This window comes from Harpegnathos saltator, unplaced genomic scaffold, assembly GCF_003227715.2.
Source record: "Harpegnathos saltator strain DR-91 unplaced genomic scaffold, Hsal_v8.6 scaffold86, whole genome shotgun sequence".
Classification (NCBI taxonomy): domain Eukaryota; kingdom Metazoa; phylum Arthropoda; class Insecta; order Hymenoptera; family Formicidae; genus Harpegnathos; species Harpegnathos saltator.
Window position 1 is genome coordinate 99,311 of NW_020230713.1, and position 25,690 is coordinate 125,000.

The window sequence follows — 25,690 nt, forward strand, 5'->3', positions numbered from 1 at the left end:
ACCGTAGGTATACCACTCTCTCTTTCGGCCTTGGTACATTTTTAATTATGTTATCACACAATTGTGTGTATTGCTGTATATATATGTGTATATATATATATATATATATATACATATATACACACATATATATATATATCTCCCGGCTCTCCCTCTGCCTCCCCTGCGCCTCCCGCGGCGAGTCAGGCGGGAGCGTATTTTAATATATCGCTTTCTCCCCCCCATCCCCGCATTCGTCGCCTATTCTCACTTGTCGCTTTTATTCACACCCACCGCGTTCTTCACCTCTGCGACGTTTGCACGAGACGACGTCGCCGCGTCCTCGGAATCCGTCCTCTCTCGTCGGCTGTGCTTCGACATCCATTTGTGCGCGTGCGCGCGCTCGCTCTTCCAGGCGGAACAGAAAATCATGATGACGTCAGAGTGATGAGGAAAATTCATTTTTTCCTTTCATCGAGATTCGGTCGTTTCCTCGTCATTTTGGCGTCATCACAATTTTATGTTCCACCCTGGCCTCGCGCCGGTGTTTGTACATATGTATAGATTTTGTATATAATACGATTTAGCGCAGCACCCCCGAGCAAGAACAAGTAGCGTATTACCGCTCTGTTTTCAGCGACTGCACACACACAATGATATATACCGTGCGCGCGTACATACGGTAAAGTTCCCATGATCGCGCGCGCGCGGATTGGGAATTCGGCCGCTAATTAAATTTATCTATCGCAGCTCGCGGCACCCGGAAAATCCATCTCGCATATTAATTCAATAATGACACATTCCGCCCGATAAACCCGACGCGAGCGGCCCCGGCCGGGCCGTAGTCGTCGCTCTCGCAGAGACGCGAGCTCGTTAGCTCGATTCGACTTTGTTAACGGCTTGTTTAAAGTACGGCTCGTGTAGCTCGGTAACTCTCTCTCTCTCTCTCTCTCTCTCTTTCTCTCTCTCTCCGAGAAAATAAAATCCATTTAAGTTGCGAGCAACGAGAAAGTTTCGTCATCCACCGGTTGCGCGGCGGTTTAATATTGGCTTGGCGCTCTCGCCCGCATCCTTTATTTTTGCAGTATCTCTTTATTATATTTCCGTGCATCTTTCTCGATTTACTTTCTCGAAACAATGCTAGGCCGGCCGAGCAGAGAATGCGCGCGCGTCCGCGTCCGCGTCGAAATATGCGCTCGCGCGAGTTTCGCTCGCGAATACGAATTCGTGTACATATGTATATACACAATGTTTGTCGTGCATGCGCGTAAACACATGCATCTATACTCTCTCTCTCTATCTGTCTATACTCTCTCTCTCTCTCTCTCTTTCTCTCTCTCTTTCTGTTACGTCCCATAGATTTCTTACAGGCCACTTATCAGCGCGTGAACGCCAAGTAATCGTACCCTGCTCTAGCCGGTCATGCGAATTTTTTGATTGCATATACTGTGTTGGTCACCTGCGTGATTATCATTCGTGCTAGCCGCAGTTAGCTTTTTGTTGATATGTATTTTGTACACAGTCACACGTCACCATATTTGTCCGTTCTTCATATTTGTCGGAAGCTCTCTCATTCAGTTATCAGCGCCCTCGCGCCATGAAGTAGCCTAAGACTTCCTGCGCCGTATAATAACGCGCGCGGCGCGCGCAATAAAATAAGCGCGCCACGTGCGCGTGGGAAACGCGAAATCGGTAATGAGTACGGATATATAGCATACTTCCATCGCTCGCTGCCGCCCCTCGAGAAGCGTTTCCTACGCTGCCGTATAATATCGAGCGATCCCTTCCCACTCGACTTCCGAAGCAGTCCGATTAATCAGTTATAATGAGATCGGGCGAACGGACCTTCGGCCGAGTGAATCGGATCTTCGAAAGCTCGTTCTCGCTCTTTAATGCGCCAACGAATTCCCCGATTTTTGCCTCAGCGCGATACCGATGGACGACCTGGCGCGCCTTTCCGCCCTTTCCGGCTCGCCAGGAAACGGATCGAGAGCCGCGACTTTCGAATTCGATTCACTCCCCTTCGGTTTCCCCCTTCTCGCGCCCTTCTCGGTGTGTCTGATTTCCGAGCACGTTCGGCACGAGCCGCTCGCTTCGAAAGTGATGCGGATCAAAATTTCGCGGACGGCGCAATCATGAGGCGCCTCATATTACGCCGACATCGGGGATGGAGAGATGAACTCGCGGGGAGAACACTGCGATTCACTTTTCACATCCGGTAGCAGAGTCGGGAGTAAAGAGGCGCTCCACAAAGTATGACGTGTGCACCACTTTCGAAGGCCAACTGCTCTCTCTCTCTCTCTCTCTCTCTCTCTCTCTCTCTCTCTCTCTCGTCTACTCAATTCTCGATTCGCGAATCTCCCACGCGTACGTACTCACGGCCGCAGCTGCGCTCGAGAGCTTCTCGAGCCCGAAACAGATCGGCTGGAGAATCAGCGCGTGGAAAGTGCGGGGGTAAATATCGCACATGACACACGCGAGAGCAGCTGCGGTTTCCGACACTCGGCCCGACAATGTTCCGATATCTCGCCGAGTCGCCACGACCGATGATGATAATCCTTGATGATCTGATGACGCAGCATGTGACATGAACGTGCACAAGAGATGCGAGGAGAGCGTGCCGAATCTATGCGGATGCGATCACACCGAAAGACGTGGTCGTATACACCTGCACATCACGTGTTCCGGTAGCAAGCTCAACATAGAAGGTACGTATCGCGATTCTCTCTCTCCTCTCTCTCTCTCTCTCTCTCTCTCTCTCTCTCTCTCTCTCTCTCTCTCTCTCTCTCGAGATTTTTTCGTCCGCCGTGCACTCGCACTGAGAAAAGAGAAAAGTATACGATATTTGGAACTATAATGATGTAGTAACTAAATTATAGTCCGAAATATCATATTTATAGCAAGTATTACCATAATATCGGTAATACGATATAGGCATAGTATAATCAACCATATAATATTTTTACTAAGAATTATATGGTAAGTTAAACTAAAATTATGGTTAATGTATGGATACAAATATAAAATGGTAGGTAAAGTAACTCTTTTATATAGTCAATGTTATCAGAATATTTGCTAAATGATGACAGATGTAACTATATGAATATTAACTCTCGCTATATTTGTGAATGAGAAATTACCATATATACGTGGTAAAAGTAACTAAACAATTATTTAAGACAATCATTGACTATATATTTGTGTTTATTCTACTATATTTTGCAGGTTCCACGAACTATAAAAATATGGTTGACGCCAAAATGAACTATAAAATATAGTTGAGATTGTAGTTAATTCAACTATATTCTTCTATCAGTGCGGGGTTATCGAACGTCGTCTGCATTTTCCACTTTGCGAAATTACTTTCATCTTGCTCGGACTTTGTTGCAAACTGTCGCGTGTCGACAACGCTACGTGTCTGAAATAACGGGAGATATAGCCGAATAGATCGCGCGGTCCTGTGCGCGATTTGCGATTTGTACATTTTGTAGCAACGTATATGGTATAGGTATTTTCGTCCGCCGGTAGTCGTGCCAGCTGCATTTTCTCCATTTCGCGACGCGAAAGAAAGGGAGAAGGATTGCGGCGAGAAAATTGAAAATGCAAAATGCATTGCTGCTGCTGCTGCTGCCGCCGCCGCGCCTGTAATAGCCTGCCACGCTGCGGCGCTGCGGGGAGAAAAATGGAGAATTAAATGTCATATCACATTAAACGCACGCAAAAATTGATATTCGCGGGGAAATCTCATTTATATCGCGCGCGACTTGTGCGCATCACCGTTTCGCGGAACGGTGCAAAATATTTCACGCCGACCTTTCTCACAGCAACACAGTTTCTCCGTTCGTATATAGGATGAAATAATATTAAAAAATAATGTATACCACTCGTCGTTAGTTACGACCTCGCGTCTCGATATTGCATTCAAATGTGAAGCACGGCGGGGATGGGGGCGGGGCTTTTAATTCAATTAATGGGCGGTTCGATCGCGTCGCGGTAGGATTTCCGATTTAAATTTCACCGACGTGGCGAGCGCGCGCGCGCGCGCCATCATGGCGAAACGTTTTCGCATGCGAGAGAGCTTTTCGCGGCGTGTTTTTCACGCCGGGGCGAGGTCATTCCGCGATCGGGAAAAGAAAACTCGTTGGCTTTCTTCCTCAAGGCATTGTAAACAGGCTAATTAAGTACGTTCGAGTACGTACGCTCGCTGCAGCGGTGGTAGCAGCGACCCGAATGATCGAAAGTCGACGAGTGGAGACTCCGAGTGTGTGATTGTATGAGACAGCAGGCAGATATATTGAGAGAAACGAACGTTACAGCGTCGCCATATTGATAGCTCGTTAAAGTCTCCTTATCAAGCGGCTTGAGAGACGAATATCGCTACCTTGTTGAATCTAATTAGAATGCCGCTTTTTATGGACTCCAAAGTCCATGGACTGCGAGCATTTAGCAAAGTCATCATCGTCATCGACGCTCTCGCGAAATATCGGAGGTATCGATAAGGTTCGCCGCGAGTGCGCATGCGCACTCATTATCACCGAGGCCACCGTAATAGCGTCTGAATGCCGCGTTACAACCCTGAGAGCGTAATTATCCGCAGCTGGCGAGTAACTCGCCACGCTCGACATATTCGCTCGCCGGCTCTCTCCCTAAATTCGCCGTGGCTTGTGAGTACATTAAATTTTCTATGGCCCTCTTGTGAAATCGGTTTACGGCGAGTGGGGCCGGCGCGAACTCTCTCAACCGCGCCCGGCTATCGCGTTCGAATCGTAATAATACTTGTCGCCTCGGTGAATATCGCTTCGTGTTACAAAGACCTTAAAAGCGGATATTCGGCTTGCTGAAACTCTCGGTAACTAACGAGCGAGCGCCGCGCCGCGCGGCCGGCGCGGCGCGGCGCGGCGCGGCCACGACGACTCTCGAAAGAGGCTGTGTGTGTGTTTGTGTTTAAAAGCACGAGAGACGGATGAGAGAATCCGCGTCGCGCGCGCGCGTTCGCCGGATTATATTGCACGCGCAGCGAGATCTATTTTTTCTCGGGGAATTTGCACAACCACCGGACGGACGTGTGATTCTCGAGTCTCGCTCGACGTGCGTCTTCCTCACGTGCGTGCGCTCGGAAAGCCTTCTCGAGTCTTCGAGTAAATTTCCATATCTGAGCGTCGCGCGCTATATAGAGTGTGCGCTATATAGAGCGGCAAAATTTGGGACAGAAGCTGTGGACGGTGTTATCATTCGCGAATGATAGCGGCGCACGGTGGAGTCAGATGACATATTTTGATTGCAAATTCTCTAGAGTTACCTGAATTTCCAACCGATCATCGACACTAATGGATGAGGTTGACTCCGAATAAATCCCAAAGAGATCTGTCTAGCCGAAATTTTGAGGAAATTATCGGTTCAGGGTTTAGGGTTTGTCCGAAAAGTTTCAAGTACAGTGTACTTGGGTTCGAGCCGATGGATACTAAATGCGAAAAGAACTTAATATCACCTGAACCCAGAACTTATAATCACCTTCTAGAAGACTCAGAATTTCATTTGCGGCTCATAATGTTATATACGTTGCTGCTCTTCATGCATCCACGAGCTAAAAAGTTCTCGGATTGATAGATTCCTAGGTTGATGGGCTTAAGACTCCAAATCCCTCGGTTTTGTGCTGAACGGGTCTATATTTGATGTTTTTGTATTTTGGGCGTATGAGTTTTGGGTTAATGAGTTTCTGCTTCAAGATCGACCAATCTCGAGGTGTCTGTTGATTGGTTTCATAGTTTCAATCCGCTGAATACGCTGTTGGATAGAAATAAGTGTCGAATAATGAGCGAATTTCACAAGTTTCTCGCGTTTAACGATGATTTTTCCTCTTTTGGGGCTAGTAATTCGTGAAAAAAATTTCTTTTTAAATATTGACAGGACAGATCTCTTCGGAATTTATTCAGGATCAACCCCTCATCCATTGGTGTCGATGATCGGTTGGAAATTCAGCTCTCCAGAGAATTTTCAACCAAAGAATGTTTGTTATCCGGCCCCACTGCCGTGCGGCGTGCCGTAATCAATTTGCGAAATACCAGCCGCGAGACAGCATCTCGTATCAGCGTATCGCTCTATTTTCATCGGCGGCGCGGCACGATAGGCGCCGCGCGGCGAAATGGCGTGTCGACCGGCCGGGCTGCCACAGGACTCTTATCACCTGTCGATTATCTTGAAAATTAACTTTCTTCGGACTCGTTCGCGGCGTGCCAGCCGCCAGGCTGCCCGCCAGGCAGGATATTACCATCGTCGGTCGTCGAGGTTTAATTAAAATCAACGATAAAATGCGCTTAATACAGCTTTCTGCGCGCGCGCGGCAAACAATGCCCGACTTTTCGCCCTTCAATTAATCGCGTCTCTCGTAGTCATTCACCCTTCTATTAGCCAAAGTATTCTTAATTATTACAAAACCTCGTACCTTCCTCTCTTTCTCTCTTTCCCTCTCGCGGTCATATTCAGCTTTGGCGGCACGGCGAAGATTATGTAAACGAGGCCGGCCAGCAATTTGCGGAAGATCGATACCGGGGTGTTTCGGGACGGAAAGGCAAATAATCGTAGAGGAGAGACAGGTATCGATCGCCGTCGCGAAGAAGAAAGCCGTCGTCGTGTACAAATCGCGCGTCTAATCTGGAGCGTCAGTTTGATGATTCGTGTCCAAAAATATGCGCGGAGCGAAGGCAGGCCGAATGACCCGCGGTATTACAAGGTCTGTAATTAGCAGCTTGCAAAGCGCTGCTTTTTGCGCTCGATGCATCTCGTGGCTCGCTCGCCACTCAAACTCTGCGCTTATCGATACATCGATACGGGGGGGGGTCTCTTCAGGAGAGAGCACGCGGTTTTCACGGGGAGATTCACGCATGTCTTATCACGCACACGCACACGTCGTGCGTCATTGTTCGCCCCGAATTCCCCCCCCGAAACAACTTGGATCCGCTCGTTTGCAGTGCGGGAGGGACGAAATCTCATTCCGATGGATCCGAACGGGCTGTCGGATCCTTACGTTAAGCTGAAGCTCATTCCGGACTCGGACAACGTGAAGAAGAAAACAAAGACAATCAAGTCGTGCTTAAATCCAGAATGGAACGAGACAATCATCTTGTAAGTAATCGCCGCCGCCGCCTCCTCCTAAGGCCCTCCTCGCTGATCCCCCAGAGAGAGTCCGCGCGCCGGACAATTAGATTTTTATTCCTGGGAATTAAACTGTTCCCCCCCCCCCCCGACACGAGCAGCAAAGTGCTTCTTCTCGAGACGCTCTCCTGCGAAGACGCGCGAGCGTCTTCCTGCGGCTGCGTAACCTGAGACGATAGACACATTTCCGTTTATGTTCGCTCTCTTCACCGAGACGAACTACAACCTCGCCCGTGAGGCTGAATATCGATTCCGCAGCGAAGCTGATTTCCGAATCGCGGATCGCACGTCGCAAAACGCATACCACGCCGGAGATTTCGCGTAAACATTTGCCGCGTTCCCCCGTGACCGGCGGCTCGCTTTAAATCTAAATTCGCCCAGCTTGATTTCTCTCGTCGACGGTCGACCGCCGCCGGTCGCAGTGAAATCAATTGCACGGCAATTGCGGGCGAGTTACTTTCTGGATTTTGTGTTTTCCTTTTAAATAAGTCTCTCTCTCTCTCTCTCTCTCTCTCTGATTCTATCAATAACGAAATTCAATCGAGACGTCGTACGAGCGAGGGAGGGGGATATCTCGAGATTGAATTACCGACGATTGGACCTTACCTTTGCTCGTAAGCTAAAACAACGGTTAGCAAATTCTGATTTCTTCTACCAGCGACCTCAAGCCCGAGGATAAAGATAGGCGGCTGTTGATCGAGGTGTGGGATTGGGATCGAACGTCCAGGAATGATTTTATGGGATCCCTGTCCTTCGGCATATCGGAGCTTATCAAAGCGCCCGCGAGCGGCTGGTTCAAGCTGCTCACCCAAGAGGAGGGAGAGTTCTACAATGTACCTGTTCCCGAGGAGGGCGTTGACCTCGCCGAGCTTAAAACCAAAATGCGGGTATTTATTTGTTCATCTGCCGCGGCGTCCCGGCGCCCCGGCGTGATTTATGCGTCCCGTTAAAATGCGAGAGAACGAGAAGAGAAAGCGTGTTATTTACGCTTTTCGATGTGGAACAACGGAGAATTAACGATCGGTTACTTTCCGCTGAGATTTATTTCATCGGAGAAACGCCCTCGGATTAGCGGCCTCGCGGCCGGAATTTCGCGGCGAAGCTCGCTTCCGAGTAACCGCGGTTATTCCGAATAAACGCGGAATGCCGTTTGTTGCACTCGAGATAACAAATGTCCGGGATCCACGAATGTCGTTTTATGCACGCGCTCTCTCACGCGCGTGAACGCTTCCTTCTGGCTTTATTCAGAAAACTTCGGTGACGAAGAAGACACACACGGCCCAGGACAAAGACGTGCCGCACAACATGGGTAAGAGCGATCTGATACGAGCCAGCGACTTCAACTTCCTGATGGTACTCGGCAAGGGCAGCTTCGGCAAGGTGAGTCACTCTCTCGGTGACTGACAAGAAATGTCTTCGGGCATCGAATTCGGCCGTGTCTCGATGGGATCGATTGATTCGCAGGTATTGCTGGCGGAGAGGAAAGGCACCGATGAACTGTACGCCATCAAAATCCTCAAGAAGGATATTATTATCCAGGACGACGACGTGGAGTGCACGATGGTCGAGAAACGCGTGCTCGCGCTCTCGAGCAAGCCGCCCTTCTTGGTGCAGCTGCATTCTTGTTTCCAGACAATGGTACGACTAATGGCTTATTAAGATTGTATGTAAATGCCACTTTTGAAAAGAAATAGAAATTGAACGAGTCACTTGTCGGATGAAATGTGAATAGCTATTCGTTTCATCGCGCAATAACGAAGGAGGGCACCAAAGTTCGATTATTCAAACGTGCTCCGTGTAGAGTAAGCTGCTTATTAAGCGTTTGATTAAATTTTCGCAAAGGGAAATGTCGAACGAGAAGGGTACGTAAGCTCTCTCTCTCTCTCTCTCTCTCTCTCTCTCTCTCTCTCTCTCTCTCTCTCTCTCTCTCTCTCTCTCTCTCTCTCTCTCTCTCTCTCTCTCTCTCTCTCTCTCTCTGTCTCTCTATCTCTATCTCTGTCTCTCTCTCTCTCTCGTGTCCTCGCACGCAAAACGATACGAACCGCGATGAAAGATTAAGCGAACACTTGCTTGCCAACGGCGGCTTACGGGATCCACTTTCTGCTTTCCGCTTCAGGACCGTCTGTACTTCGTGATGGAATACGTGAACGGTGGCGATCTGATGTACCAAATACAGCAATGTGGCAAATTTAAAGAGCCCGTGGCAGTGTGAGTATTTAGCGTCCATGAACGTGCTCCGCTTTAACTTGCGGATCGATATCCTTAACTCTATTAAAGCACCGTGAGACGACGTGGGAACGCGCCGGGACGAGAACTCTTGAGCGATTCACGTTGTCGAACTTTCTCAACACGTTCCGAATACGAAATGAAAACCGATTGTACCCGGGAGACGTGTCTCGAGGCGGACGTTTGCGCACGGCGACGGCGGCGGCGGCGGCAACGACGACGGAGGCCGCGGGTGGCTTCGTCTTCGTCTTCGTCTTCGTCTTCGTCCTCGTCCTCGTCCTCGTCCTCGTCCTCCTCCTTATCCTCGTCGCTTTCGCCGCCGCTGCTGGTGACCTGAATTTTTACTCATTAACCTCGCGACCGTTTGTTCGCGCATTCGATTATTTGATTCCTACAGCGTGCGCGAGTTCTCGCGCGAAATTTGGCGATTGAATCCCCAGTGACTGCGCTATCTTGCAGATTCTATTCGTCCGAGATTGCGATCGGCTTGTTCTATTTGCACTCCCGCGGAATCGTCTATCGCGATCTCAAGCTCGACAACGTCCTACTGGATCAGGACGGCCACATCAAGATTGCGGATTTCGGTATGTGCAAGGAAGGCATCACCGGCGACAAGACCACCAAGACCTTTTGCGGCACACCCGATTATATAGCGCCCGAGGTGAATACTTTACGTAGATCTCGTATGTGCTGAACGTTCTCGATTGCTGTGGCGGATAACACGTGGCATTATTGGGTCTGTGGTCCAGAGTCGATTTTTCCTCGGTAGCAATCCGGAAGAAGACCGTCGAGCTTCAACCTTTGATACTTGGATAACTAAACTTTGTATTAAAATTCTAAGTAAAGTAAAGCCAAGTTTAAATGGAACGACAAATAACGTTATTTATCTTTGGCTCTCTGAAGCTTAGTTCGCGAGAAGTCCTTTATTCAAAATGGCTTATCGTTCTTACCACCTCGATGTTCTCACTAAGAAAAATCAATTCTGAATCTCGCAAGTAGTAATCGGAGCAACCAGGATTTGTGTGTGTGTGTGTATGTGTGTGATTATATTATCCGGTTAGTGCCGAGGTATGAGCTAAAACTCAAGCGCAACTCTGGGACATGCTCACGCTGCTCTTGGTCTTTGCGCAGATTATCTTGTATCAACCCTACGGCAAGTCTGTGGATTGGTGGGCTTACGGCGTATTGCTGTACGAAATGTTAGTGGGTCAGCCGCCGTTCGACGGCGAGGACGAGGACGAATTGTTCTCCGCGATCACGGACCACAATGTCAGTTATCCAAAGAGTCTGTCCAAAGAGGCTAAAGAAGTTTGTAAAGCGGTAAGCTCGTCCTCTGCCGTATTCGCGTCGCTCCTACGGTTTCTCGTGTAATATAGACGAGTTTGCGTTTATCGTAGTTCCTCACGAAGAATCCCAGCAAGAGACTAGGCTGTGGAATGCGCGGCGAGGACGATGTTCGAAGCCACGCTTTCTTCCGACGTATCGACTGGGAGAAGATAGAGAATCGCGAGGTGCAGCCACCCTTCAAGCCAAAGATTGTAAGTATCTGGCCGATGGATATTCTCTCGGATTTATTTAGATTTCGTTTCTCCGAAGGAGAAAGTGAGACAGAGAGGAAAGTATCTTTACGATGATCGTTCATCGTGCGTTTCAGCAACATCGTAAGGACGTGAGCAACTTCGACAAACAGTTCACCTCGGAAAAGACGGATCTGACTCCCACGGATAAGCTGTTCATGATGAACTTGGACCAGACGGAATTTATGGGCTTTTCGTTTCTCAATCCAGAGTTTGTGCAACACGTCTAAGCGAATACTTTCTCAGGCTCGTACCTACTCTCCACTTCATTCCTTGCCATTCATCTTCCTCTTTGTCACTCAGGGCTCTCTCATTTTCCTCTCTCGCTCTCTGTCGAGTTCTTTCTCGTCTCTCTTTACCTCTTTCTCTCACTCTCACTCTGCCTCTCTATCTCTGAATCTCGCTCTAGCAATCTCGTGAAAGTGACAAAAGCGAGAACCTAAGACACCGTCGTTTTTGAATCTCGTTAATAAGAGTTTATGCGAGACTCTTTAATGTATTTCTAAGCAATCGCGTACGATAATCGCGTATGCATCACTACGCTGTAAGGGAGAAGAAAATTGAAGAAGGAAATGGGTGCTGTGAAGATGCGTCGAACAAATCTACGATAGCTGTCGCGAAGGAAGGACGAAGTCGACGGACGGAGAAATAGCGCGCGTAAAAATATTGCGTTTCCTTGCATAGCGGAAAAGAAACAGAAGAAGAAGAGTAAGAGGAAGAGGAAGAAGAAGAAGAAGAAGAAGAAGAAGAAGAAGAAGAAGAAGAAGAAGAAGAAGAAGAAGAAGAAAAAGAAGAAGAAGAAGGGAAAGAAGAAGAAGAAGAAGAAGAAGAAGAAGAAGAAGAAGAAGAAGAAGAAGAAGAAGAAGAAAGTGCGTCGCGACGGGCAAGATGGAAAATTTCAAAATCAATGTCTTCGTTTTCTGCGTATATTATTATGCATTTACTTCAGTAGTCTCTCTACTGTCGCCTTCCAGAGTATATATATAATATATATATATATATATTGGACTAATGAAAAAATGAATATATGATTATATATACATATACATTAAAAAAAATATATATACATACAGTCACAGTATATGCGGTATATATTACATATATACATTTACATGTATATATTTATATACACATATATGTATATATATAATATAATACATATATTATACATTAAATTTCTATCGATATTTCGTTAACGTTGCACTTCTCAGTCAGTTTAATCTTCTTAAGTAGCGAATCTTTAGAGAGCCCGGTCCTTAGACTCTTCGGACTTACGACGGGTTAAGAATTTATTAGTGCTACGTCGAGATCGACTCTCATATATTGACAGACACACATTCAACAACTCAGACATAGACACAAGCATATAGACACACGTACGGATATGCGATCATACTCGTATTCACACAAATACACACGTCTAGTCTCACGAGACGATGTATGATATCTGTTCCTTTCTCCCTTATCTGTTACGGAAGCACGAATCTGAAGTGTCTTTTCTAGTTTTTCTCCGTCGTCCTTCGATGGAAGCGCGGATACGGCTGCAGAAATCGTACCCGATAAATTCGTATAATAGATCAGTAAGTAATGACGGAACGTATCGAAACGCGCCATGTCGGTCGCGGCTGATGTCGATGAAGGGAAGTGAAATCACCGCGCGCGTCGAATAGTGTAGAAATGAGACGGGTCGCATAGACACAATAGTTTTGCGTTTACGCGGAGGATAAAGTCGACAATATAAAAGCGGCGGTGTACACGTTGTAGTTTTACTCACTCTTTGCTGACGCGATATGCGCCACGGGCGCGACATTATCGGACGCAATAATGTTTTACGTGGGACGAATATGCGAGAAAATATCAACACACGACTAATGTACATCTCTCAGACTCTCTGCGATCATGTGACACACGATGTACATATTATTTTTCATCGTATGTTCCCTTGCGATGGGATTTATGATCCTATGTCATAATATATGTTATTACACACTACACACACACACACATATATATATATATATATATACATATATATATATATATATATGTATCGTCATGTCTCGCAAAAAGGAGACAATCGTGCGCAAAAGATGATTTTGCGTTCGCTGACAATCGAAAGGATCAAGGAGATTATCTTGGTCCACTTAGCGCTCTCCTCGCATCCTTTGTAGTTGCACTGATGCGTCTCTCTTCTCGCCGAGTCTTCCTGCTTCGTCTTGTCGAGGAGAGTCCGATAGAAGAGGAACTTAGTACAAGCGAGCATAAGAGAGAAAAAAAGAATACGCCAGAAGAGGCATGCTCGAACTCACGCAATATATTTTTCTCGTCAATCTTGCATTTCTTTCAGTGTGGTTGCGGCGTAATCATTGTAGACGTAGTCGATGGGTTCAACGAGTTTGACACAAGCTTTCCCTTCGGTTTTGTACATCCGCATTGGCAACTCGACGAGCGACTTCTTATTCACGCCAAAATTACAACAAATCGTATAATATTGCCAAAGAGAGAAAAAGTAATGACAGAGAAGTTTTCTTCACTCTGTGAGCGATCAAATCGTCGTATCTTCTTTCTATATCTTCTTCGTCTATCTTGCGAAACTTTCCACGAAGCATATCCATTGAGCGAAAAGACACAGTCGCCGTTTATCGTCGAGTTGCAGTGTATATGTATTAAAATAAAGATTCAAGGACGAGCTCGTATCCTTTTCCTCGTCTCGTGTCAATTTCTATTGCGTAAGCGAACTTTTAAAATCTTTGCCATAATTGAGTCCACCATCATCATTTCATCACGGCGGAATTTGGACTCGCTGTTAGGCATTTTCGTTATATTCGTTTTGTAGGAAACTCGCATCGAATATGACGGGTACGATTGTGTTTCTCCCTCCTTCTCTCTCTCTCCCTCTCTCTCTCTCTCTCTCTTTCTCTTTCTCTTTCTGTGAAAAATTTTAATTGTAATGCACATACATACATGTAGACGGCATCCCGCTGCGATGAAAGGATACGAGTTTACGTGCGTTTCTTTGCAATATGAGGGTATCAGTTATAATTGAGCGTACTCCGATAATAAAAATTCAAAGTAGTTCTTGCCCCCTTTTTTCAATGGGCGATTCAATCTTGTTCTTCGATCGGGCGACTTCGCGCAGTCTTACTGCGAAATCACAAACACACACACACACACACACACACGTCGTTCCAGCTATTCAGTTTCATCGGTGTAATTTTGGAAACTCGTAACTCACGTAGGCCACGAATCTCGGCGGCAGAATTTCATTGTTCCTTTTGTAGTAGTGCGATATGTTATCGATTATAATTATACCGGTCCATTGTATTATACAATTGCGCCGTTATGAGTCTCAAATGTGACGGTAGTTTGACTTCAATTTACTCTCCATCTATCCTCCGTTCTTCGCATTCGTTTTCACGTCTACGGACATTACGATTATACACACACGATTTCTCGCTTATTATCCTCGATATTATATAGCAACTTTAAGTAACGTAATAATAAACCAAGACGAAATCTCTGTATCTGTCACAATGTATACCATTCTCCACGCTCCACGGTCGAAAATCCAATCTACGGTCTCGTTTGTGACCACGATAAGGATATTAAATTGGCGCTTTGTGTTAAATAACGCAGACTTTGAATATTTCTGCAGGGGGTTGCGCGATCTGCGCCCGAAATCTATTTTTGTACTAAAAAAGAAATGAAACTCGAGAGGGGGAGGCCGTGCCGCTTCTCCCTTCTTTTCCTATGAGTCTAGTACAGATCTCTCGTTGTCACGAGCGTGATAATCCTCGTAGCGCTCTTTACTTTGTACACACTATCTATGCGTTGTAAAAAGACACCGTGTAAGAAGGAGTAGCTGATAAGTCGCCGAGATGCATACGAGAATCCGTGAGAAAGAGAGAGTGCGTTATCCACAAGGAATTTTGAAAGGCGCGACTTTGTAACTTCAGGATTTTATTTCGTCTCGATTTAGCCGATTTAGCCAAGTTACAAGTTATTCTCATTCCTTTTTGATGATTCGTATTGTACGGTGGCGTACTTTCACACGATTGTTAATAAGATTCGAAAGTAATACCGTCATCTGTGAGAATTTAACTCTAAACAGTACATTCTCTCGAAAAATTCTTATTCTTGCAAAATTGAGTTTGAATTGGAAACGTTCTCCAGGAATTTTTCTTTAGGAATTTTTCCCCAATGAGAAAGATCTAACGGGATTTTGATTGCAACGCGTGCACGATTCACGTTTCCGCAAACGTGAAGCGCAAACGTGAAAAATCGCAACTCGTACTGTTCAGAGTTAATTGCAGAAAACGCGGTACACCCGCGAAACTCGCGAAACATATCCTTAGCAATCCACTCTCGCTTCTGCGTGACTGATCAGTGGCGAATAACGAAAAGCGGTGAAATCTTGATGAGAAATGTCAAATAAGTGACAGTGAATTTTACAACACTTGTGCTTGTTTTTTTTTCCTTAATAGAGACGTGGCATGTGATTATCACGTGCTTTCGACGCAGCTGCGTCTCTATACTCGATCTGTTTCTCTGTCTCTCTTCCTTTCCTATACTCATTTCCCTTTTAGCTGTCATTCTCTCTTTCTCTCTCCCTCCCTTTCTCTCTCTCTCTCTCTCTCTCTCCCTCTCTCTCTCTCTAAAAATCTTTTTTCTAATCTCGTTCTAGATGTTACGCTTTGACCTTTTTCAAAGGTAAGGGGTAGAATACATTTTTATTGACACGATTTCGGGGACCGAAGCAGCGAGTGCGCGCGTGCTCGTCCGCCGCAGTTCTGAACGGGAAAATTCACACTTACGGAATAACATATTCCTCAACGAGGTGAAAGTAGAGACGAGAAGGTAGATAATACGTTGTTGAAAACAAGATGAGACATTTTTCATTCAGAATCGCGGATTGGAACAATCCGTTCGTGTACGTGATGCATTTGTGGCGATATTGATTGTTTTTGTTTCATGAAATCGGTGAAATATTAGCGGAAAATTGTTACGTTTTTTTCTTTATAAAATTACTCAAAGATAAGTTTCTTTTCTCTTGCAAAGCATTTCTCGGCATTGTGACATGTACATTTATTTTTCTGTAGAGAATTTCAGAGACTCGTTATAACCGCATTCAAGAGTTGCGATTGCTTAAGAGATTTAGAGGTACACAGGTTATCAATTGCCAAGTGCTGCAAATGCGTGTACGTACCGCGCGCGCGTAGTCGCAGAGTGTAGTCTAGCGGTTCACTAGAGCGTTACTTAGTTTTTAAGTTAAACAACAGGAGTAGCAAGCAAAAATGCAAAAACGATAAAAAAAGATAACGAGGAAGAAGATAGGAGATAGTCAGAGGCGTAGTGTATGTATACAAAGGTAATATCAATCGCCGCGTAGTTCTACTCATCCTTTCTCATGCTGTAATTAAATCTATCGTTCTCTCGATTACATGCTCTTATAACACACACACACACACACACCCACACACACACACACGTATTTACACGTACACGCATATTTTTAAGATGTTTTTGTGCATTTATAATGTCGTAATAAAAGTTCCGAATCGTGTCATGAGAAGGTTTGTTAGAGAGACTCTGTGTCTTTACGCGCGAGCAATTTCTCGTCCGTCGAGTATTTACTTCAAACAGGTTGGGATATTTGAAGAAAATGCCGGTCGCGCAGTATACAGTATAAAATAACTGGCAGAATTACCTTACATATGTGACTTTTATCTCCAAATTGACAATCGGCACATGCTACGGCTGCAGGAACCAAATTGGAAGAGAAAGTCGTTCGTTGCAGCCACTAATCATCGATCACAATAATTGATCGTAATACTAATCGATTGTTACAGTCATCGACATCACGTAAGTAATCGATATATTCCAGACGGATTCGGATACGCGCGTATCGTACCAGAGAGGAACGTGAGAGCGGCCAACACGGTGTTTTCGACGACACCGACTTTCCGCACTGGAAAAGGGCGCCATCTGCATCCATTTTGAAAGGGGAACAACGATGCTACTTCCACTTTCAGGTTTAGGCGGTAAAACCTGTATGTGGTGGCAGTCCGTGCTACATCCATTCTTAGGCGGTTTATGTCCGTGCTACAACCATAATAGCGTACTTGACAAGCACGGTCTCGCACATTGTTACGCGTTTATAACATGAATTAACATGTTACCATGTGCAAACAAAAAAAGAATTGACATTGTGTATGATTAATATCATGAAGATCATACGAAGTGTCCGGTAATTAGCTGCCAACCCGAAGTGTGAGGGTAGATTGGGTTGAGACAAACATAAAATCCCATATCATTTTGCGAGATTCGCAATAATTATCAAGTTATTAATGACAGAAATCTGAGAAGTAAAAGCGCGCCGACATAGATGATTCGAAAAGCGTTGCAGCTGCTCGGGGCAGCGATCATGAATCTTTTTCCTAACGTGAACTAATAAAAAGTGAGACTTCTGTGAATTAGTGAAAAATGAAAAATTTTATATGAATTTGTGAAAATCGAAACATTTCACACGACAATTGAGTCGTTCAACATGGCAGTTGCGCGTTCTGGATAATTCAATGAATATCAAAGAAATCAAAATGATCAAAATAATAATGTCCGTGTAGTCCGAAGGATATTACGTGATATGCAAAATCCGTTTGATATAATATCCAAAGAAAATGTTTCAAAATATGTATGTACAGGTAATATAAACCGTATGCACCGACGAGATATACTACAAAGATTGATGACCTTACGGGATTTAGCGTACCAGAGAAATTTCCCTGGTGAGGCACCCGGGCGAAAGAGACCGTCTCGCATTTAGCGCAGTAAAATTTAATGGGAACTAATACTTTTCATCAATCCTTTTCTTCGGATCAAAAAGATTCAGAATTCAGACTCATACAAAATGTCAATACTTTTTAATACGTTTCAATTCGACATTTCATACAGGGAAGCAGGACGAAGGGAATGGGATGCGAGCAACGATACATCATGCGTCTCCAGACGTGTCAAATCGTTTATTATAAAGTAGACTTTGATACGGTAACATGTATTCGAATATTTAATCGTCCCATGGACCACTTATATATAATAAAAGAAAAAATTAATGCGGATAAATGAACGATTCGTATCAATTTTTCCTTCTCTTATAGAGCAATGAAAGAGTAAATCAGTATCGAAAATCGAATACCGATTAATACCATAAATCAGTGTCAGAAAATTGTCCAATTTACACAACAAATTAACTCGGTTAAACGAACGATTCGTATCAATTTTTCTTCTCTTATAAAGAAATGAGAGAATAAATCAGTACCGAAAATCGAAGGCCTAATCAATACCTAATTTATTCATCAAATTAACGCGGATTAATGGATGATTCGTATTAATTTTCTGTTTTCTTATAGAGAAATGAAAGAGTAAATCAGTACCGAAAATCGAATAACGATCAATATAGAATTTGTTCATCAAATTAACACGGATAAACACACGATTTGTATCAATCTTTTCTTCTTTTATAGGGAAATCAAAGACTAAATCAGTACCGAAAACCGGATATTGATCAATACTATAAATCAGTGTTAGAAAATTGTCTAAGTGCAATGACAAGATGTTTTCATCTTACAGGTACTTACCCCACTAATTTACTCAACAAATTAAATCGGATAAAAGAACGATTCGTATCAATTTTTATTCTCTTATAAAGAAATTAGAGAATCAGTCATTACTGAAAATTGAAGACCGATCAATATTTAATTTATTCATCAAAATAACGCGGTTAAATGAACGATTCTTATGAACTTTTTTTCTTATAGAAAAATGAAAGACTAAATCAATACCGAAAATAGAATATCGATTAATACCATAAATCAGTGTCAGAAAATTGTCCAAGTGCAATGACAATTTGTTCTCATTTTTCAGGTACTTACCCCTCTAATCTTATTCAACAAATTAACTTGGATAAACGAACGATTGGTATCAATTTTTTTTACCTTTTAAAAAAATAATATTAAAAAAAAAATAAATTATATTTTTAAGAAAATAAATCAGTACCGGAAACCGAATATCGATCAATACCGTAAAGCAGTGTCAGAAAATTGTCCAAGTGCAATGACAATTTTTTCTCAATTTTCAGGTACTTACCCCTCTAATCTTATTCAACAAATTAACTTCGATAAACGGACGATTCGTATCAATTTTTTGTCTTATAAAAAATTGAGAAAATAGATTAATATCGAAAACCGAAGACTGATCAATACCATAAATCAATGTCAAGAAAATTGTCCAAGTGCAATGACAAGTTGTTTTCATCTTGCAGGTACTTACCCCACTAATTTACTCAACAAATTAAGTCGGATAAAAAGACGATTCGTATCAATTTTTATTCTCTTATAAAGAAATTAGAGAATCAGTCAATACCGAAAATTGAAGACCGATCAATATTTAATTTATTCATCAAAATAACGCGGTTAAATGAATGATTCTTATGAATTTCTTTTTCTTATAGAAAAATGAAAGAGTAAATCAATACGGAAAATAGAATATCGATTAATACCATAAATCAGTGTCAGAAAATTGTCCAAGTGCAATGACAATTTGTTCTCATTTTTCAGGTGCTTACCCCTCTAATCTTATTCAACAAATTAACTTGGATAAACGAACGATTGGTATCAATTTTTTTTGTCTTTTAAAAAAATAATATGAAAAAAAAAATAAACTATATTTTTAAGAAAATAAATCAGTACCGAAAACCGAATATCGATTAATACCATAAATCAGTCTCAGAAAATTGTCCAAGTGCAATGACAATTTCTTCTCATTTTTCAGGTACTTACCCCTCTAATCTTATTCAACAAATTAACTTCGATAAACGGACGATTTGTATCAATTTTTTTTGTCTTTTAAAAAATGAGAAAATAAATCAATACCGCAAACCGAAGACAGATCAATACCATAAATCAATGGCAAGAAAATTGTCCAAGTGCAATGACAAGTTGTTTTCATCTTGCAGGTACTTACCCCACTAATCAACAAATTAAGTCGGATAAAAGAACGATTCGTATCAATTTTTATTCTCTTATAAGTAAATTAGAGAATCAGTCAGTACCGAAAATTGAAGACCGATCAATATTTGATTTATTCATCAAATTAACACAGATAAATGAACGATTCGTATGAATTTTTTTTTTCTTATAGAGAAATGACAGAATAAATCAATACCGAAAATCGAATATCGATCAATACCGTAAATCAGTGTCAGAAAATTGTCCAAGTACATTGACAATTTGTTCTCATTTTTCAGGTATTTATCTCTATAATTTACTCAACAAATTAACTCGAATAAACGAATGATTCGTATCAATTTTTCTTGTCTTATAAAGAAATGAGAGAATAAATCAGTATCGAAAATTAAAGACCGATCAATATTTAGTTTATTCATCAAATTAACGCGGATAAATGAACGATTCATATGAATTTTCTTTCTTATAGAGAAATGAAAGAGTAGATCAGTACCGAAAATCGAATATCGATTAATACTATAAATCAGTGTCAAAAATTGTCCAAGTGCAATGACAATTTGTTCTCATTTTTCAGGTACTTACCCCTCTAATCTTATTCAACAAATTAACTCGGATAAACGTACGGTTCGCATCAATTTTTTTTTCTTATAGAGAAATGAAAGAGTAAATCAGTACCGAAAACCGAATATCGATTAATACCATAAATCAGTGTCAGAAAATTGTCCAAGTGCAATGACAAGTTGTTTTCATCTTGCAGGTACTTACCCCACTAATTTACTCAACAAATTAAGTCGGATAAAAGAACGATTCGTATTAATTTTTATTCTCTTATAAAGACATTAGAGAATCAGTCAGTACCGAAAATTGAAGACCGATCAATATTTAATTTATTCATCAAATTAACGCGGATATGAACGATTCGTATAATTTTCTTTTCTTATAGAGAAATGAAAGAATAAATCAGTACCGAAAATCGAATATCGATCAATACCGTAAATCAGTGTGAGAAAATTGTCCAAGTACAATGACAATTTGTTCTCATTTTTCAGGTATTTATCCCTCTAATTTACTCAACAAATTAACTCGAATAAACGAATGATTCGTATCAATTTTTCTTGTCTTATAAAGAAATGAGAGAATAAATCAGTACCGAAAATTGAAGACCGATCAAATATTTAATTTATTCATCAAATTAACGCGGATAAATAAACGAGTCGTATCAATTTTTTTTCTTGTAGAAAAATGAATGAGTAAATCAGTACTGAAAATCGAATATCGATCAATACCTTAAATCAGTGTCAGAAGATTGTCCAAGTGCAATGACAATTCGCTCTCATTTTTCAGGTACTTACTTCTACAAGTTAGGATTTGATAGAAAAAAGTCTTTCCCGAGTCGAAATATTAATTCTACATTAATCCTGCAAATTGCATCCAATTTGAAAAATTAATGCAGAATATCTAGGTGCGCAATAGTGAACAAGCTTTGTCCTACCTGAACGTTACATCTGGCTACTCTCGCAGTCTCGCCCATGATGAGTCTTCAACAGCGACGTATTCCGCAGTTATTTAATACTCGTTTATCTCGATAATGTATATGTACTTAATCCTTATATTCTTAATTAATAAATGAGCAATTTTTGTTGACGTTGATTATATATTCGCTTAACAGCGCAAGAAAGAGAACAAAGATAAAAACGTAAATAGAACTGCCTTTGTTAAAACTGCGCGTGAGATAAATATATAAGGATTAAATAATCATATAAGAATTAGAGGAAATGGGAGATGAAAAATACTTTTTATTCTCATCATTCTTAAAATTCTTTTTTCTTTTTTTCTTCTCTTTTTTTTCTTTTCTTTTTTCTAATGAGAATGATGAGAATTGTAGCTCTTAAAAGAGCTGAAGCTGCAAAAAGACAACGGTTATGTCTAATAATGCTGTTTCACTAATAGAGATTTTAATTCAGATTCGGTATAATAAGAAAGATAATCAAGAATGAGAAACGAACATTCCAGCAGATTCTAAACGAAAACAGTAATCTGAGCATTATTAGACGAATAAAAATCAACACTTGTAAAATTTATATCAGATTCTAAGATCATTATTCATAGTTTTTTAAATTATGTGCAATTTTTCATTGAGAACAGAATTACAAATTTGTATTCATAAACCTTAGCTTGCCTCAGCAACCTTGCTTGAATAGACATTCATATTTTATGAGAAAAGAAAAGTAGAACTCATGTTACGTGAAATTAGGTTAACGAATAATCAAATCTCAAGCTATTTTATTATTTTTCAGATGATAAACTATGAATGCTGATCTAATTTCGACTCGGGTATGTCCTTACTTCGAGTAAGGTCTGTTAAAATTAGAAAAATCCTGCGTAATAATAATTACTCGAGGTACCTCGAATACCATACATCATGTATCGCTGTCCTCGGCTATGTCTCTCGGCGCGCTCCAAATCCTCTCTCCATCCTGACTTCTCGATCCGACGTCCTCCTTCTGGTTGCTCCGTCGCAGCACCCCCGGATACTCCATGGTAGCACTGGCGACGACACTGACTCTAGCTCTAACACTCGCGCAAGTAAGATTCGAGGATAAAGAAACGCGTATTAACCGACACTCGTACTATTCTGCGTCGCGGTATGCGCGTCGTTCGTCGGCCCGAGGCGCAATGTCCTTTCCGCAATCACGGAGTCATATATAAGCGTACGAAAACAAACAATCGGGAAGGCACGGTTACCCCCTACCAGTCGCTGACCTTGCCAGTCAGTGTTGATACCTGCGTCGTCCGTTAGCTGAAAATGAAAACAACTCGTGTTTTCAAAGCATGCCCGTGAGAGACTCGCTTCAAACTTCACAATACTTATTTACGTCTGTTTCAAGAATCATATTACGCCGCATTCAAACTGTCTTTATTGACATGACATACACGAGATCTGTGATCGCGTCATTGATCTTTCTTTGGACAAGAGAATCCTGAGAGGAACGCTGTTCGAGAATATCACATTTTATGTTTCAGGTGCCTTGCAGATTATCGAATCCGATGTAACAGATCAGGGAAAGTATGAATGCGTCGCAATGAATAACACGCGTGGGCACCGAGTACTCCAAGTCAATCACGTTATACGTGAAACGTATATTAATATTATATAAAACTTACCTTTCTAAACAAAAAGGTAAAGAAAAGGCGCCAAGTACAAGCGCAACACATATTGTGTTATTTTTAGAAGTATCAAACTCAAATTATTTTTTTTTATTGTATATATGCGTACATAAGTTTTTACAAGTAAAACTTATAACTATAATAAAACTCTGCAACATTTTTCTACTGTACAAGAGAAGTGATATATTAGAACAGTAGCGCCAACTGAGAAACCTAACATATATATATGATTATTGTATACTTAACTTAATATTTTTAGAAATCTCAAATTCAAATTATTTTCTTCTTTAAGATATATATTATGTACATAACATAAGTTTTTATACTATATGTACGTAAACTTTTAAAAGTAAAATTTATTATTATTTATTAAAACACTGAGTTATATGGTTATTTTACTTCTTATTGTAACAAATTAATTATTATAACAATGCAATAAAAAATATTTGATACAAAAAATTTTGGCGCAGCTGCACCAAAAATTATATTGAACTAAAACTAATACAGGTTTTACCGCCGAAACCTGAAAGTGGATGTAGCATCGTAATTCCCCTCTCAAAATGGATGCAGATGGCGCCCTTTCCCAGTGCGGAAAGTCGGTGTCGTCGAAAACACCGTGTTGGCCGCTCTCACGTTCCTCTCTGATCGTACTCTTTATTGTCGTTGCATCTAAATTGTTTTGGAAATTATGCAGATTAGAGCCGTGCTTCCGAGAAAAGATCTTTCTCAACGTTGAAGGCAAAACAGTAAAAATTTAGAAAAATTCATTTTCAACCAACGTCACTTTCGATATCTCGATTGCAAATAACGCGAGAGCGTGGTAACCGCCACCATCTTCCTTTCGTCGATGAGAATCTTCGAACTTTCAAGCGGACCAAGCACGCTGCTCGTCCGGAGAGTTCTGCGTGTGATTTTCCCCGGTAATTTGCATCGTGCTGATGACGTTGCGCATTAGGTAAGTTACTGCTGTCGTGTTTGGTTGCTGACAAATCACCGACCATATTAGCGATCACGCGATTATATCTCGCGATTCGTGTTCCATGTTTCCTCTATCTGTAGTTTGCGTTCATTTCTTACAGAATCTCATAGAATTATCTTCTCGTGTTTCGTCAAGACTTCCGGAATGAGTCGACGAGATGGAGGTGCTGTTATTAATCGCGGCAGCTCATAGTTCTCACGGTGAGTAACAGGACGAATATTATAACCGAAAGTGAGACATGAACAGCTCATCGGGACTTTCGATTAAAATGGTTATAACGGAAACGAGTCGATTGGCCGTATATAAGGGCTATAATGGCGTGGTTCTTGGCGCGAATATGAACCTAATTGAATTGTTGACTGTCGGCCATTATTAATTGGCGCGATCGGTTTCGACGCGATATCGTGATTGAGGAAAATACCTAAGACTTTATATACGATGCTTAATAATTCATATTAGCATTAATTTGTCGACTGGTAAAAACATCGTTTACGGCAATAGTTGGCATAATTAAGGTCTTCAATGATCGTAAATCAATATGTATATTCATCTCGTGCGCGTGATATGTAGCGCGAGATACAATAACACAGGATTTAGCAAGCTAACCGGCTTTTTGTCGGCGTTCGCGGAAACGTTATCGCCCTGCTAACAGCTTTACCGATAAAAACATGTTTGGGTGGGATACCGCGAAGGTATAAAAAAGGTAATTGTAAATACCGGTCAGGTCGCTTGCCACGCAGTCCGTGGCCGCAGATGGCGCGAGCGACGCGCCCGCCATCTTCCTTACAGTCGTCGTGGAACATTCTAGCGCGCGAAACGTCGCGTCCGTCCGGGCGATTCCGTGAATGTTTCTTTAAAGTGATTCGCGTCGTATCGGTGTGGTATCGCGTATCGGATGAGTGAATGCTATCTCGTTGATTATTGGAAGACTGTCGAATCGTTTGCGATCGGCGTTATGTTATCCGTAGTGAGTGACGATCATCTTTCAAAGGAGCCTCCCGGCTTTCTCCACGATCTTGGGATCTCCACTTGGGATGGGCGGTTAATTCAGCGAGACTGACGTCCCATCATTAATCGCGACACTTCACTCTTCTCTCGGTGAGTAACAACACAGATTTTATTATAATTATATGTGAGATACGGAGGCTCATCGGGATGCTTGGTTAAGATGGCTAAAGTTTCAAATTGCGAGTAACAGAAGCAAACCGGTCGACTAAGGATTATAATGGCATGATCGATGGCGCGAATATGGCTCTAATTGAGTTATCTATCGTCCGCCATTATTAGACTGTACGATCGGGTTCGATTTGGCGCCAATTTTTCCAACACGATATTTATTTTGAGAAATTTCGTGTTTTTTATACAATACATAATTTATGATTTAATATCGGCGCTTGCATAATATAGATACGTTATTTAGAATAATACAAATTCAGAGAATTATTAATGATTATATATACATATATATATATATATATATATATATATATTGAATAATAATAAAATAATCGAATATATACAAATGTTGAATGCTAAAAATAATATAGCCAGTTATGTCATGCAATATTAGCCTCGGTGTCTCAGAGATA

At 42.1% G+C, this 25,690-nt stretch overlaps 1 protein-coding gene across 2 annotated transcripts in view; it reads left to right on the forward strand.

Moving 5' to 3' along the window:
- Positions 1–11,683, forward strand: part of Pkc53E (Protein C kinase 53E) — a 54,674-nt gene extending 42,991 nt beyond the window's left edge. For both annotated transcript variants that reach the window (XM_011150006.3, XM_011150007.3), the window contains exons 5-14: positions 2,559–2,687; positions 6,948–7,101; positions 7,790–8,018; positions 8,380–8,511; positions 8,596–8,769; positions 9,248–9,339; positions 9,817–10,018; positions 10,489–10,677; positions 10,755–10,895; positions 11,012–11,683. In XM_011150006.3, coding sequence (XP_011148308.1) covers positions 2,559–2,687; positions 6,948–7,101; positions 7,790–8,018; positions 8,380–8,511; positions 8,596–8,769; positions 9,248–9,339; positions 9,817–10,018; positions 10,489–10,677; positions 10,755–10,895; positions 11,012–11,164 — 1,595 coding nt within the window. In that variant the 3' untranslated portion in view covers positions 11,165–11,683. The remainder of the gene's footprint in view (positions 1–2,558; positions 2,688–6,947; positions 7,102–7,789; positions 8,019–8,379; positions 8,512–8,595; positions 8,770–9,247; positions 9,340–9,816; positions 10,019–10,488; positions 10,678–10,754; positions 10,896–11,011) is intronic.
- The last annotated feature ends 14,007 nt before the right edge of the window (positions 11,684–25,690 follow it).